At 32.6% G+C, this 15,993-nt stretch overlaps 1 protein-coding gene across 50 annotated transcripts in view; it reads right to left on the reverse strand.

The window, feature by feature from the left end:
* The window catches only part of TBC1D5 (TBC1 domain family member 5), a 584,007-nt gene that overhangs the window by 213,328 nt on the left and 354,686 nt on the right, over nt 1–15,993 (reverse strand). For all 50 annotated transcript variants that reach the window (XM_054680417.2, XM_001161410.8, XM_009444995.4 and 47 more), the window contains 5 exons: nt 13,714–13,816; nt 6,338–6,426; nt 4,445–4,495; nt 4,287–4,356; nt 1,890–2,062 (listed from right to left, as the gene is read on the reverse strand). In XM_054680417.2, coding sequence (XP_054536392.1) covers nt 1,890–2,062; nt 4,287–4,356; nt 4,445–4,495; nt 6,338–6,426; nt 13,714–13,816 — 486 coding nt within the window. The remainder of the gene's footprint in view (nt 1–1,889; nt 2,063–4,286; nt 4,357–4,444; nt 4,496–6,337; nt 6,427–13,713; nt 13,817–15,993) is intronic.

Consider the following 15,993-nt stretch of genomic DNA (forward strand, 5'->3'; position numbering starts at 1 on the left):
TCAAGCACCAGTTTGGGCAAGAAGGCAAAAAATTATAAAGCATTTCAAAGAAATGATAAACATGTTCAACATCAACTTCTTTCCCCAATATTTAAAACCAATTTCTGGATCTTAGCAAGCAATTTTTGAGGGTGTAAAATGTGCTTTTGTATTTGGATATACCAATTATTTGCACAGTGGAGAGGAATATAAAAATTTAACTCCTGACCTTGTTACTAGCTCTTTCAAATAAATTTTTATGTCTATAATCATAAATGTATTAGTTAGACTTTCAAATGTACATAGCAATTCATTAATAACCTGCATTGCTGCCCAATACCACATGTCACACACAATTTTCTCATTTCCAGTGGAAATAATGAAGCTGCTCTCAATGATGAGGTTAAGCTAAAGTAAGAAAAAGGAAAACATGCAGCGTTAAAACAGAAAAGCAGACTTCTTCAGTCACAGTTCAGGGCTTCCAGAGAAGAAAAACAGCTGAGAGTTATTATTCATGGAAGACTCTGTATAAAATGAGAATATAAACAAAACACTATTCTCTTTTCTGGGTTAAATAAACAGACCCTGCTCTGGGTGACTTGTTTGAGATTCTCTGCAATTCAAATAATGAATTCACATTTATTGAGCATCTACTAAGTACACCTCAATAAAAAAATTGCCTCAATTTTGCATGTTCTACCTAATGGAGAGTCAAGCTTTACATAAAGTATCTACCAAGAAACTGCCTAGCACTACATATAAATGTTCTACTATTTCAATATAAAGAACCCTTTTGTCTGTAGCACTGCATAGATAATTCACATTTACTAAAACAAATATTTTTTTAATTTGCATACACACCTTATAAGCCACTGAAAAAATACACATACACACACACACACACACACACACACACATGCACACCCACCCCTAAGGAGTGAGCATCTCCCTGTTCTGCTATGACATGTTACAGAAGTTATGTGGCTGAAGAAAATTAATACATTATGGTCATTATGGTCCCTGAGAGGCATCTATCTTACTTACAGGAATCTACCTCTGAGGGTAGAACAAAAGATGATCATATGATATAATGGAAAGAACACGAATATTTTATTGTATTGTTAGGATTTGGGGCTGGCTCCATGCATGTACGACTAATACAACTTCTTGGAATGCTTGGTTCAATGATCTGCTGTTACCAGCTTGAAATTCTTACTAATTTTTTCAAAGGGGCCTTGCATCTTTCTTTTGCACTGGGCTCTGCAAATTATGTAGCCAATCCTAAATAATTATGGCTCTGAGTTACGATTTCACTGTGCAATATGTGTAAACTAAACCTGAGCCTTAACTTCTTCATCTCTAATAAAGGAATAATACCCAATTTACAGGGTTGGTATTACAAAGAGTATTAGATGAGATACCATACACAGGTGAAAGTGATAAGCACTGAGCATGCACATAGACACACAAAAGAGATGTGAAATAAAATGGAGAAGGAACAGTTGTTATTTTTAAGGATCCGAGCACATAGAAATTTACATATCATTAGAAACTACTACATAATTAGATGTAGTTGAAATTGAAACTTTAGGCTGGGTGCAATGGCTCATATCTGTAATCCCAGCACTTTGGGAAGCAGAGGCAAGCTCAGGAATTCAAGGGGAGCCTGGCCAACATGGTGAAACCCTGTCTACCAAAACTACAAAAACTTAGCTGGGCTTGGTGGCACGTGTCTGTGGTACCAGCTACTTGGGAAGCTGAGATGGGAGGATCGCTTGAGCCCAGGGGGCAGAGTTTGCAGTAAGCCAAGATCATGCCACTGCACTCTAGCATGGGTGAAAGACGGAGACTCTGTCTCAAAAAAACAAACAAAGAAACAAACAAACAAACAAAAGAACTTTAATACTTACAACCCATATATCTGTGGTGCAATTTCCAGTCTGTTCAAGTGCATGTAAAGCTCAATATCATGCTTCTTCAGTAGATGATCCTGGATCTGGTTGACTTTAGTAACAATAGCAATTGTTGGCCCTAAATCTTGTGGTCTAGCAAAGGGAATGGGAGTCATCAGTGTTTCTTTCCCCTAAAAACAGAAAAATTGAACATGTATTATTTAAATATGAAATTAATAAATATATGGATGTCATTCTTTATCAATGACAGTTTAAACAAGAAGTCTTATTATCTGCCTACTACTCATTCTTAAAAAAAGGTGAGAGCACCATGAAATAATTAAAATAGGAAGATGAAAAAGGGATTCACTAGAAATACTTTTTAGGAATATATTATTCATTCATATATAAGGGTAATTAAGATGAATGTTCAAAAGTCACATCTATTATGTTTCTTGATAAAAATGAATGTCTTTCTTTGTGTTGTCTAAGCCACTTTTATAAAGCTGACTCAGTAATATCAATACAATTAGGTAAAATCAAGAACTGATAACCCTCGCAGTTTAGTCACTGAGTTTCTCACCTAGCGTGACTCAGTTATAAAATACAAAATGACCACTATTAAGAAATGATCAGTGTTTAAATGTGTTCAAATACTCTGCTCAAAATGTTGATGTTCATATAAGTCTTATGACTTCATCACATAACTTGCCAAGAACAAAAGGTTATTATTCCAAAAATATAAAGTAGTTTGCCAAATACGCTTACAGTAGCTTTTACCTTCTACAACCCTTTTACAATATAACATATTGGTATATGAAGAAATACTTTATCACCTAGTGTAGGGGTCAGCAAACTTTCCCTGTAAACAGCCAGAGAGTAAATATTTTAGGCTTTACGAGTCATACAGTCTGTGCTGCAACTCTGCCACTGTAATGATCATGCAGCCACAGACAATAAGTAAACAAATAGGAATGACTGTGTTCCAAAACATTTTATTTAAGGGCATGGAAACTTAAATTTCATATTCTTTTCACATGTTACAAAATACTATTCTTCTTTTGACAGTTTTCTAACCATTTAAAAATGTTAAAAACCACTCTTAACTCATAAGATGTATAAAAACAGATGGTAGGCCAAATTTGACCTACAGGCAGTAGGATGCCAACCTCTGAGCTGGCCAAAGGCATGAAAAACATCGATTACCTATTTCATTTTTTAAGAGATGGAATGAAGTGACTGAGTAATAATGGTTTCTAACCAGAAAGCAATTAATTATACCAATATAAAGGAAATAAGCCATACTGGAAACAATATACCAAATTCTTTAACAGTATCCATTGCCAGAAGAATTTGTGATTTTTCCAATATTGTGTAATATAATGAGACAACCATAATGATCACTAAGATAGCATGAAGGTTAGTTTGAAAATATAGTTAACTCAGCAATTCCACTTCTAGGTATATAACAAGAGAAATGAACACATGTTCATACAAAGCTTGTATATAAATGTTCAAAGTTATTCACAATAGCCAAAAGTGAAAATAACCCAAATGTCCATCGACTGATGTATGGATAAACAAAATGTGGTATATCTATATAATGCAATATTTTTCAGGCATAAAAAGAAATACTGGTACATGCCACAATATGAACACTGAAAACACTATGCTAAGTGAAAGGAGTCAGTCACAAATGGCAGTGTAGTATATGATTCCACTTATATGAAATATCCAGAATCAGCAAGTCCATAGAGACAGAAAGTATATTAGTGATGCCAGGGCCTGTAGGAACAGGGAAATGGAGAGTGACTGTTAATGGACATGCAGTTTTCTTTTTGGGTGATTAAAAAAATGTTTTGGAATTAGATAGCAGGGATGTTTGCCTGCTAACCCTATAAATATACTAAAAACCATTAAAAGTTTCATAGGTACAAGTTATGCTATGTGAATTATATAAAAATTTAAAATATAGTTAAAAATAAGAATAAGAGTAAGAGTAAGAGTAAGGGATATTGATGCTAAGTGTATGAATTCAATAGCAACGCACTGGTAAAAGCAAAACAACCTATTTGACACAGATTCTACCTATGCACTTCAGTAATAATGTGTATACCAACTAACTAGGGTAGCAAGAGAAAGATTATAATAATTTTGTAACGAAGCACTTATGCTGCTTGATTAATATACACACATATAAAATGTTTTTATATGAAATTTTTACAATTGCCTTTGTGTATCTGCCAATATGATTAGAAATATACTTAGATCCCCAGGCTCAATCTTATTCCATAGGTAATTTCATTTTGGTTACAATAATAAAGGCTATATACTATTCTTTGGTTACATGTTGTTATTTATTGAAAGCATTTGCTCCATCGCATATACTGAAAAGATCTGTACTATAAGATTTACCTTCTGACCATCATGCTCAAAAGTTGAAAACCAAGGTTCAGCAGTTTCCATAAGTTGTGAGAACACTGCACTAAAAATAAAATAACATAATGTTATGTAACTTTCATTAAAATAATGATGGTATAAAAAAATAAAACAAAGAAAGTTTTTGTACTTACTAGGCATCATGTTCCAGATACTCAGGGTTCAAGACAGTTTTCATTTCCTCACTTAAAAAAGCAATACAAGCAATCAAAATGTGTAATTTTTGAATAATTAAAGAGGCAAAGTTTGCCTTATTCTATATAAGACAACTTTCATAGAATATGCAAACGAAAAAAATTAGTCTTTTTTAATGAAAAGAGCAATGCCATTAACAAATGATATGCTTTCTTTCTATAAAGATCAAAAACAAATTAGCTGCCTTGTCTATGCCTCTATGCCACATGAACTATCTAATTATTCCAAATAAATACAGAATTTGACAATATATTCCTTGACTATGATTCATCTAGAATAATCAATTAATCCACAATCTATCACTTGTTGTCCAAAAGAACAAAAAGGTAGTTACTGGTCAAATATGCAATATCAAAACATTGATTTATTTTCTTTAACTGGATTTATTTTCATTTTAACATCAACTTATCAGTGACAACACCTCTTAAGCATTTATTTTACTTTTTAACACATTGAATCAGCTGAAGAAGCAGGTCCAACACATTTAAAAGCTATTTTCAATCACCTATATTTTTTTGTAAATTATATTCTACATGCACATTTTTTAAAGAGCTGCTGTCTGAAGAATACACTCACATTAAAAAAAAAATGGCAGGCCGAGCATGGTGGCTCACATCTGTAATCCCAACACTTTGGGAGGCTGAGGTGGGTAGATCACGAGGTCAAGAGATCAAGACCATCCTGGCCAACATGGTGAAATCCCATCTCTACTAAAAATACAAAAATTAGCTGGGCGAGGTGGTGCCCGCCTGTAGTCTCAGCTACTCGGGAGTCTGAGGCAGGAGAATCACTTGAACCCGTAAGGCAGAGGTTGCAGTGAGCCGAGATAGCACTGCTGCATAGAGCAAGACTCTGTCTCAAAACATAAAATTAAAAAAAAAAAAAAGGCATTACAACAGGATCCTAATACTAACTTCATGTTTAAATTTTAGAATAACTGAAGTGAAAGCAAGTTATATATGGTTATACTATTGTCAAGATTAAAAAAAAAAAAACTCAGTAAAATTAGCAAAGCTTCAAGGAAACTTGAAAATACTAATCTATAAACTAATAGACAAAAGTTAATTTAACAAAGGCCTGAATATATGCTCAGCAAAGTGGATGGCTATATTTGATTAATAAAGGTCTTATAATCAGATATGTGAAATGTTATCTGCAAGTTTTCTGTTTACTGCATATAGATGGGCTGGCCTGATGAATACTCCTGGACACAACCTGACAGTCCCAGAGCCCTCCATTTCCAAAATGATTTTCTGAAGGCCCCAAAGTTAGGGTATCTTAAGTTAGAAAAATGAATTCTAACAATTAGCCTAAGTTGAATCCAATTACAAAAGTTATTTGCAGGAAAGAATTAATATATCTAAAAAATTTGAGAAGCAATTTTGTTTATTTACAGACTGAGGTTCTTTGTGGCTCCTTATGAATTAAGCTGAGTCAAACCTGATGAGGAGAGATAATCTCATATATAAAGTCTTATTCAACTTGGAGTAAAAAGTGGATCATTGAGCATGATATATATGGATAATATCAATCATTAGCACTTTTGTGATTACAACAAAAATTTTCCATTCTTGATCCATTACTTACATGTCTTCCTTTGATACAGAATCAAGAATTCCAAAGACATTTATGATTCTAAATTTGCCCCATAGCTAAACTGGCCTAACAACTATTAAGTAGAATTAACAATTAACCACATGAAACACAATCAAATGTTTACAACTTGTACAGCTTGTAAGTACCTTCCATTTAGAAGATTTTGAGGTTTCAAAAACAAAGGTTACCGTGGGGGCTAAAAAACAAATGGAGCTCATATTAAAAAAAAAACTTGCCTGGGCTGTGCAGACTCACTGGCATGTAGAAAAGCTTGGTGGTCACAGTGAAGGACAAAGACTATAGGTGCTAACAGTTCGTGCATGCCCTGAAATAAAAGAGCCAGAAAAATGAAAGAGATGGATACTCAGAGTCCATTAGTGGACAGTATAAACTCAGTTAAATACTTCTTCAAACCAATTCCCACTAGCAAAATTTCCACATTATATAGAAACACATAAAAACGGAAAGCTACAAGATGAGATTTTTATCTACGTTCAGAATTTGATTCTAATTCAACCACAGCAGGTATTCTTCTTTAAAATATGGAGAGCAGTTCTCTTTTAAATGACATGACAAACAATAAATTGGCATGGTAGATAACCTTGCACCTGTCAGTTGCTTCAAGATCTGTACTCATAAATATGAATTTCATTTATGCAAATTATAATCATGAGCTACAGTGTTAAGATCTGCAGTAAGAAGGGCAACTAAGAACTGTAGACCTAAGGAAATTACATCCAATGTTTTCATTATATAATGGCTCAAAATTAGGATGTCTGTAGATTTAGGAAGTGCTGAAGTCAGCTAGCTAAAATGTTGGATAATAAAAGAAACAACCTTAAGAAGGTATGACAGAAAATAAACTTGTTAAAATAGGATTTAACATGTTTAATCAGAAAAGTACCGTAATTTTTTCCTGTCTACTTAAATTCTAGGATTAATTTCAATTTATTTAATGATTTCACCAATACGATTTTCCTCTTTATATTGGTTTTCACCAAAAACAGGAATAGAAACAAAAAGGTATAATATTAGTTACTAAGCTGTCCTTAAAAGGGTACTACAAAAAATCCATTACTGATCCATTATTGTGGTGACATACAGTATTCCACATTATGGCTACCTTTGCTAATTGAGATTTCTTTCCCCCTTAAGCATCGAAAAACATTTCAGCAAGTTAAAACAGATTATAATCTTTCCTGTCTCTTAAAGTGAGCAAATTACTACTTTCCTTTTGCTTAGTAACTAGGGATGCTCTTTTATAAAAAGACAAGACAAAACACCACTTTTAGAGGAAATAAAAATAAAATATGAAAGCAGAGAGGAGATAAATATTTTGCTGGTAGAATTAGAGAAGGCTTCCTATAATGGATGAACAGAGTCACATAGTCCTCTGCACAGTCTAGTAGTACTGTACTATTCTTAGAAAGCCAATTGTTATCATAAAGATAATATGCAAGTTAACTTTTTCAGACTTCATGTATAAGTTATCACTAGCTTTGAATTAAAAAGATTTAGTTATATTTTTACAAAACAATTTATGATTCATTGACAATTTACTTGTGATTTAGGACAAAGGACCACATATCATTTCAATCTTTATAGGTAACCATCTCCTTATTAAACAAACCTTGAAAAAAATCTTTCAGATAACATGTTAGACACCTAGAAAAATCACATTAAGCATTACTAACTCTGCTTTAAAAATGATGAAGGGTTTACTCTCTTGGAATAGTCTCAAGTTACTCCAAAAAGAAAGTGCCATAATTTTAATCATTAAAATAATAAATAAGTATTGTATTAATAGAAAAGTATGGAAAAGCAAAAACCAAAATAAGAAAATGATAAAGGGGGAGAAGGAGGCCAGACAAAAACCAAAAGTTAAGAAATAAATTTAAAACTCCAATAGATATCCTTGTGATCTTTTTTTGCCTATTTCTGAGGATTTCTCCAGGATTGAAGTCCTTGGAAGTAGAATTTCAGGGTAAAGGGGTAAAAATATGTGTTAAAGTCTGGTAGGATGTATACCATTAAGCTGTCTCCAGAAAGAATTCCCTCAGTGAAGAATATAAAAATCACTCTCTCACACATCCTCACCTATATTCAGAGTGTTTTAAAAAAATTTTGTCAAGTTTCACAGTTAAATTGTTATAGTTTATTTAAATGCTAGCAAGACTGAACCCCAAAATTTTATTGACCGTTTTTACTTAATAAATTGCCCTTTTTCTCCTCATGAAATGTTTCGTTTCCTTGGTGATGTCTAGTAGTTCTATACCAATGAAAGGTATTAACCCTTTGTAATTTTTGTTACAAACATTTTACCATGTTATCATTAGTCTTACTTTTGATTTCTATGATATATCATACTGACATTATACACTTTAGTCAATACAATAAATCATTCTTCATGGTTTCTATTTTGCTTTCATGCCTATAAAGACCCTCCTCATATTGAGATTAGGAAAGAATACAGTTTCCTTTTTTTTTTTTCAGTTAATTCTTCGCTTAACTGATATAAGTTTAATTTTTGCCATGAAAATAAGTATGTTTTTCTCCAAAAGAATTACACCAATTTACTGATTAATCATTCCATCTTCAATAAATTCAATCTATTCAATAAGCTGAATAACCCATCTTCTCTCCAGAGTTCTGAAATGCCATCTTTAGAAAAAAATAAATATTTAGCTTACATTTTTTCCAGGCTTTCACTGTGAAATACATTGGTTTGTATACTATTAACAATAACTGTACCATTATAAAGATTCGACCTTTAAAATATTCTAATATTTCCTATTTTCTGCTCCTTTTTTTTTCAAATTTATCTTGATGATTCTATTTTTTTATTCCAGGCTATGTCATTATCATGTAGGTTACATAAAATGGTAAACAAAACATTACAATTGTTATTGGCATTGCATTGAAATTAACTTGAGGAGAGTATTTTTAAGAACATCAGATTTTCCAATCCAAAAATTTGCAGAACTGCATAGTTCTTACTAGGTTTATCATGAAGTTTTCTTTCTTTGCTGTCAGTGGGATGCCCTTTTGAAAGAAATAGTGCTTTTTCCCCAAAATATATTTTATAACAAGTTATGGCTAGTTTAATAAGAGTTCTTGTCTAAATGGAGCTTTCCAACTTTAAATGTTCTCTTCCTTCTAGTTTCTGTTATACCACTCTGTCTAGATTCTCCATTAATCATTCACGAATTGCAAAAACTATTAAATGCCTGTATTTGCTGTGGACACAAAAGTGAATCAAGTGGGCAAGTTCCTAACTTCGATGGAGCTTGTGGTCTAGAAAGAAAGGAACAACATAATAAAATAAGCACAGAAATGACTATACAGTAGTCCCTCATTATGTGCAGGAGATATATTCTAAGACCTCCCAGTAGATGCCTAAAACTGTAAATAGTACTGAAAACTACACATACCATGCTGTTTTTATACATACACCTGTATGACAAAGGTATTAAAATTATGATTTAAATTAAAGATTATAAATTAGGCACACTAAGATTAACAACAATTAATAAGAATAGAACAATTACAACAATATAGTGTAACAATATTATGTGATTGTGGTTTCTCTCTCTCTCTCTCTCAAAATATCTTATTGTACCATACTCAACTGTTTTTGAATGATGGTTGACTGCAGGTAACTGAAACCACAGAAAGTGAAACTGCAGGTAAGGGTGAACTACTGTACTGTACTGTACTGTACTGCAGGTAAGAATGGACACTGTACAGCTGTGACTGTGTGTGTGTGTGTGTGTGTGTGTGTGTGTGTGTATACACATCCAGATCCTACCACAGGCCCAGCACAAATAAGGTACTCACTACATATTGACTGAATGAATGCAATATCTACCACTTAGTATATCCACATAGTGAAAAAAGCTAAGCTACAATATGAAAAAAGAATAGCATTAAATCATATTTCAAATGAATAAATAAAGGCGTTCTTGGCAGAATGGAAATTAAGTCTTTTGAATACCATTAAAACTATTTTACAAGCTCAGTTTTGACTTTCATCTAAACTAGGGATTTTTTTTCAAATACCTAAAAGAGATTTTTGGTTTTGCTATCAATTCTAGACTAGTAAAACCTGTTTAATAACTACAAATGGCAATTACATAGACATCTTTAAAAGAAAAGAGAAATACCAGAAATAATAATCATGAATTCAATATGCTATAAATTTGACAAAGCGTAATAGAAAATAATGTATTGATAGTACGCTTCTGGTTCCCAAAATGTATATTTTGCTTCCACTTATATTGTCAGCATTTCTGCCTGCTTAAAAGCCTTTATCCCTGCTAGATTGTTAGTAGTCACTGCACTCCAAACTCATGCCAGTTGAAAATAAAGGTAACAAAAGTTTTCTTCAACAGCCTGTAGGTTCACAAAATTGAACCTGTTCTTTTATCTGCCTGTGTTCATTTAGCCCACCAAGCAGTCTTTATTAAAGCTAAGGCATCAGGCAGTCAAAGTTCATTAATACCATTTATATAATCTCTGCGATTTCAATTAACTCAGCAAGACATTCTACTACATGATAACAGTCTCATTAATTCAATAAAATCCCATAACTATTAACAATATGGTCGATGTTAAACAGGGTGTCACCTAGTACAAAATAATAGCTTTAACAGCTTGTGATGAAACTTAAGGTTTTTTCTTAAATTTGATCTGGCTAAATATTCAGTCCTTCTACAGCAAGGTATTATTTTTCTGTAAAAAATCTATAGGATTTTAAACATGTACAGGGAGTAATTAAATATTTTAAAATGACACCCAGGAGTAAGTTAATAATAGTTTCTAATTTAGTAATTGATAGATTTTTGTCTAAATGGATCAAGAACCTGATCTTCCATATTCCTGTGTAGTCTTCTATACAAATGCAGTGGGCCACATACATCACAAATGGTAGATGGAGTGCACAGTTATTATGTTTTTGTTCCTTGTCCATAGAACTTGTTTCCATTATTATAAGACTTCCTTAATCTATTTTTTCTTTCTCTAAAAAAAATTGGAAAACAGATGTGTAATTTGGGATAACTTTATCCTGATTTGATTCACTATCATCAAGTCTTTTACTACGGGGTATTTTCAAGTATTTAAAGGAAAAGAGGAAATAACAAAGAGACAAGGTTCACAATGAAAGCCAACATAATGAAAAGAAAGCAGAAAAACAAAATCCTGGAATCTGTGATAAAGATTTTAAGCTAATGAACTAATGCAGCAGAACTATTTACTCCCAGACTTCATGTGAAGTGTGTTAACAATCTCTTTACAGTTTAAGCCATTTTAAATGGGGTCTTCTGCTATTTGCTTCCAAAAGAATTCTACACTAATAGATTTTTTCCCCCAGTCTCCTTTTTGGTTTGTTTTTAGTCTTTCGACTTTTTATCTGACTTGTAGATGAGTCTACCTTGCTTGCGAGAGCCTTTCCTAGTCTGAGATTACAAAAAAATTTCTCCTAAATCTTCTTCTAGTATTTTTATATACTTTAAGTTTTTATATTTATATTTTTACACCATCTGGAATTTATTCTCCAATAAATGTATAATTTAATGGTTTTTCCAGACGGAAATCCACATATAGCACGTCAATATCCTTTTCTTTATTTTACCATATTCAGATCCCATATACAACTGAACTTGTTTCTAGACTGTTTCACTGAACAATGGTCAATTCACATAATACTGTCACATTAGTTTGATCACAGAACCTTTATAGAAGTTTTAATATCTATATTTCCCATTATCCCTTTCCCACAAATTCTATGGTAATTCCAACACATTTAATAATTATTATAATGATGATGATAATAAAAACAACCACAACTACCAACATGAACCTTTGCTTGGCACCAAATGTTAACTCTAGAAAGTAATTACTATTATTACCCTCATCTTACAGATGCAAAACTAAAGATTAAAAAGGTTAAGTAAATTGTCTAAGATTGTGAAGTTAGTAAATGACAGAGGTGAGATTCAAACAAAGGAATTTGCGTCTACACTCAGTGCTTTTAATCCCTAAATTATATTATCTCCGTTAAAATAAGTGTAACATTTTTAGGCACTAAATTTAAAATAACTGTATCCAGTTTTTAAAAAAAAACACATATCTTACTCAGGTTATCACTGGAATGATAATTCATTTAAACATAAAGAAGTAATATTTTTACTTAAAGTCTTCTCATCCAAAAACATGCTATTTTTCTATTTATTCGATTCTTGCTTTATATCCTTGAATAACTTTTTTTTTTTTTTGAGACAGGATCTCACTCTTTCGCTCAGGCTAGAGTGCAGTGAATCAATCACAGCTCACTGCAGCCTCAAACTCCTGGTCTCAAGAGATCCTCCCACTTCAGTCTCCCAAGTAGCTGAGACTATACGTGTGCACCACCATGCCCAGCTAATTTTGTGGTACTTTTGTAGAGGCGGGGTTTCACCATGTTGCCCAGCCTGGTCTCAAACTCCTGGGCTCAGCCAATCACCCTGCCTCAGCCTTACAAAGTGCTGGGATTATAGGTGTAAGCCACTGCACCTGGCCTATAGTTTCCTTCATATAGCTTTTGTATCTTTATTGTTAATTTTTTTCTAGACATGTTATAGCTTTTGGTTGCCCTTATAAATGCAATATATTTTTCATTTCCAATTCTAATAAGCTATTGTCAGCAGTTAATTAATACAGAGAAATATTACTACTATTAAAAATAAGATAAAATTAGTTCCCTTGGGTATTCTATGTATATACAATAATTAAAAATGTACGATTTGGTATATTTGTAGTCTGACATGTTTTACTATCCTTAAATCTAGTTTATTTCAAATTAAATACACTGCTTTTACCATTAAGTGTTTTCTATTATATTAAATTTAAGTTCAGTGGTCCTGAATTAGGTATACATTATAACTTTTGATTATTAGAGAATTTAAGAATTTAGCTTGAATTCTCACTTAATTTGCATTTGGAGAAATACATAAAAATACCCAAGTGTGTGTATTTTTATTAGAACACCATAAACTTAAATAAAAAATGTAAATATATCTGTATATATTAAATAATTTACATTTCAATAAAATAAAACAACCCAATAATCTTCTTTGCTTTAGTAATGAGATGAGTCAAATAACAGGATCACAAAGGAACTAAATACACATTTCAAAAAATTTAAAGAAACTTTCTGAAGTTCTATTACTGATAAGTTTTAAAAGGTAATAGGATACTTGATTATTTTTTACATGACATGTCATATATTTATAAATGCTATACTTAAAAATAATATTTGTACATACAACTCTGAAATTTTATTACTAGATTGCCTTCAAAGATGCTGTTTATAAACAAACTCCCAGAAGTTGAAAGAAAAGATTGAACACCTTCTAGAAGACAATTTGGTGGAATGTCTTATAATAAGGAAGAAGCATATGTGCTTCAATGAGCTTACCTTTCTCACCATGCAGCTGACAAGCAACTCTCTGATTGCTTTAGCATTATGATACAACTTTGGATACAATAAAGGCTACATTATTGCTCTATCATTTGTCAAGCTGTATAGAAAATTTTGAGTCAATGGATGCCACCTGTAAGATATTTTCATTACCTGTTTATAAAGCAACTGCTCGTTTTCTCTGGCATAACAGAAAAGAACATCTGTAAGAATTTTTCTCACATTTTCTTGCTGGAAAAACTGCATTTCAGGAAACCTGGAAAAAGAAAATACAAGATTGAAACTGACTAACATAGTTTCAAGAATCACTCTCAAATTCTCATCTCGAAGACGTGCCAAGGGCTGCTTCAGGTTTTAGAGCAAGCCTGTGTTTGCCATGTAACTTATGCCTTTAGTGGGGACTGAAAAAGGAGTGAGGCAAGGGGAAATAATTACATCCCAGAGGTAAATTACATCCTTCAACATATTCACATTTCAAATTTTTTTGCATGCTTCATATACTTCATACATATGTGAATATGATAGCTTTTGAATTATATTCTACGTGTCTGCAGATGGGGAGTTGCTTTGTTTTAGCCCATTGGTTTTTAGGATAAGAATGCGATTTTGTAAAAGTACTAATTTTTTTCAAAAAAAGATTGTCATTCTTTTTCCTTGATGTAAAATAGCGACACTTCAGTTATTACATAAAACCACCCTATCAGCCTTTCATCTGATTAAAATATAGACTTCTAAATATTTATTTATAATGCAGTAAAACACCACAACTGCAAGAACCCAAAGAGAAAACCCACAGCAACACAATACACAATGAATGTATAAGGGCTGAGGGAATGTCATCTAGTAGTAGTAGTCAACTGGGTTTAATCACAGAGAGTTTGAACAATAATTTTTAGGAGAGGAGGAACATGGAACATCAGTGGAAAAGGTAATCAAAACAGAAAGAAAGATATGAAGGCACAGAAGGCAATGGGTATTTCAAGAATGCAGCATAACATGGTAATTATTAATCAGAAGGAAAAGACAATTCCATGAAATACTGCCTGCTGGGAGCAGGACAGTGGGATAGAAGAAAAGGTGGAGTAAGGCTGGAAAGAACTTTGAATACTGAATTTCCAGCTATGGAAACACAGCATAGTAAATGTATATTTTTGAATAAGGAAGTGATAAAGAAAACAGTATTTTAATTTAACTCTATGGAGGAATAAACCTGAAAGAGTAGCATAGGAAGGACATAAGAGTGCATTATAATAAAGTGAAATTTAAAAGTCCCAAACCCAAGTAGAAAAGCCTGTGTTCAAATTCATGTTGCATAATTTCTAGTTATGTAACCCTGAGTGAATGATTGCTTAACTGCCTCATCTATTAAGCAGGGATAAAAATACTGATCTTGTGATCAAGATAAAATCATGTAAGAGCACCAAGAACGGTGCCTAACAAGTGGCAGATATTCAGGAATAAGAGGCCATTATTATAATAGTATTTGAGTAATGATACTTTAGGTAATGAGATTGCAAATCAGGTGGCTTTGGAACTAAAAAATGGGAGAAAATGTTAGAGAGTAGAGAGGAAGATGACCTAGAGCATGAAGGCACAGAGCATTATTGAAACAGAAAAATATTCCTTAATGAGTCTTTTAAGAGCAGTAGTGGCTGTTTTATGTTTTACATCATATTATAATGGTTTACTGCCTCCCATTTCTGAAGACCTCAGCTATTTTATGCTTCACTCTGCTACTTTGTTGGTGTCTTGGACAGTTATAACTTTCTAGTCCAAGCTAGGTTTTTGGTGAATTGTGCTAGAGATCTGTGAAGCATCTTTTTTTCTGGTCCTAATTTTTTAAATAAATTAAGGTCCATTTTACATTCACCTGTTCATTTGACTTTTGCTTACAACTCCCTTTTGCAACTGCCCAGACAGGTTTGGTTTTTTGTTTTTTTTTTCTACCTTTTCTGTGGCAGCAAGGAAGCCTCTTTTTGGGGGGCCAGTAAACAAACTAAGGATCTGAGCAAGGTCGCTTCACAATTTGCATAAAGCTTAATGTGATGATCTCCCAGGCAGTCCCTATCTAGGAATCAGAGTTCAAATAGGGGTGGCACAATTAACTTCTAAAGAAGAGAAAAATTAACCTGAAGAGTAAGCCTATGTCAGAGAAGCCAAAGAAACTGCAGAATGATGTCAAATGCACTGACGTAGGCAAGAAACACAAAAACTTTTAAAATGTCATTTTGAAACAAAAGAAAGTTGCTAAAGCCCTTAAAAATCAAATATCCCAAATTAATCAGGATAAAAGATAGGTAAGTAGTTAATAAAATAACTTGGTATAGATAAATATCTTGGGAAACTTAGCCATTAAGCTACGAATAGAATAATACTTTTGAGAGGTGAAATTTTCTCTCCTTCTCATTATATAACATAAATTTAACTCTGTCT

This window comes from Pan troglodytes, chromosome 2 (genome assembly GCF_028858775.2).
Source record: "Pan troglodytes isolate AG18354 chromosome 2, NHGRI_mPanTro3-v2.0_pri, whole genome shotgun sequence".
Classification (NCBI taxonomy): domain Eukaryota; kingdom Metazoa; phylum Chordata; class Mammalia; order Primates; family Hominidae; genus Pan; species Pan troglodytes.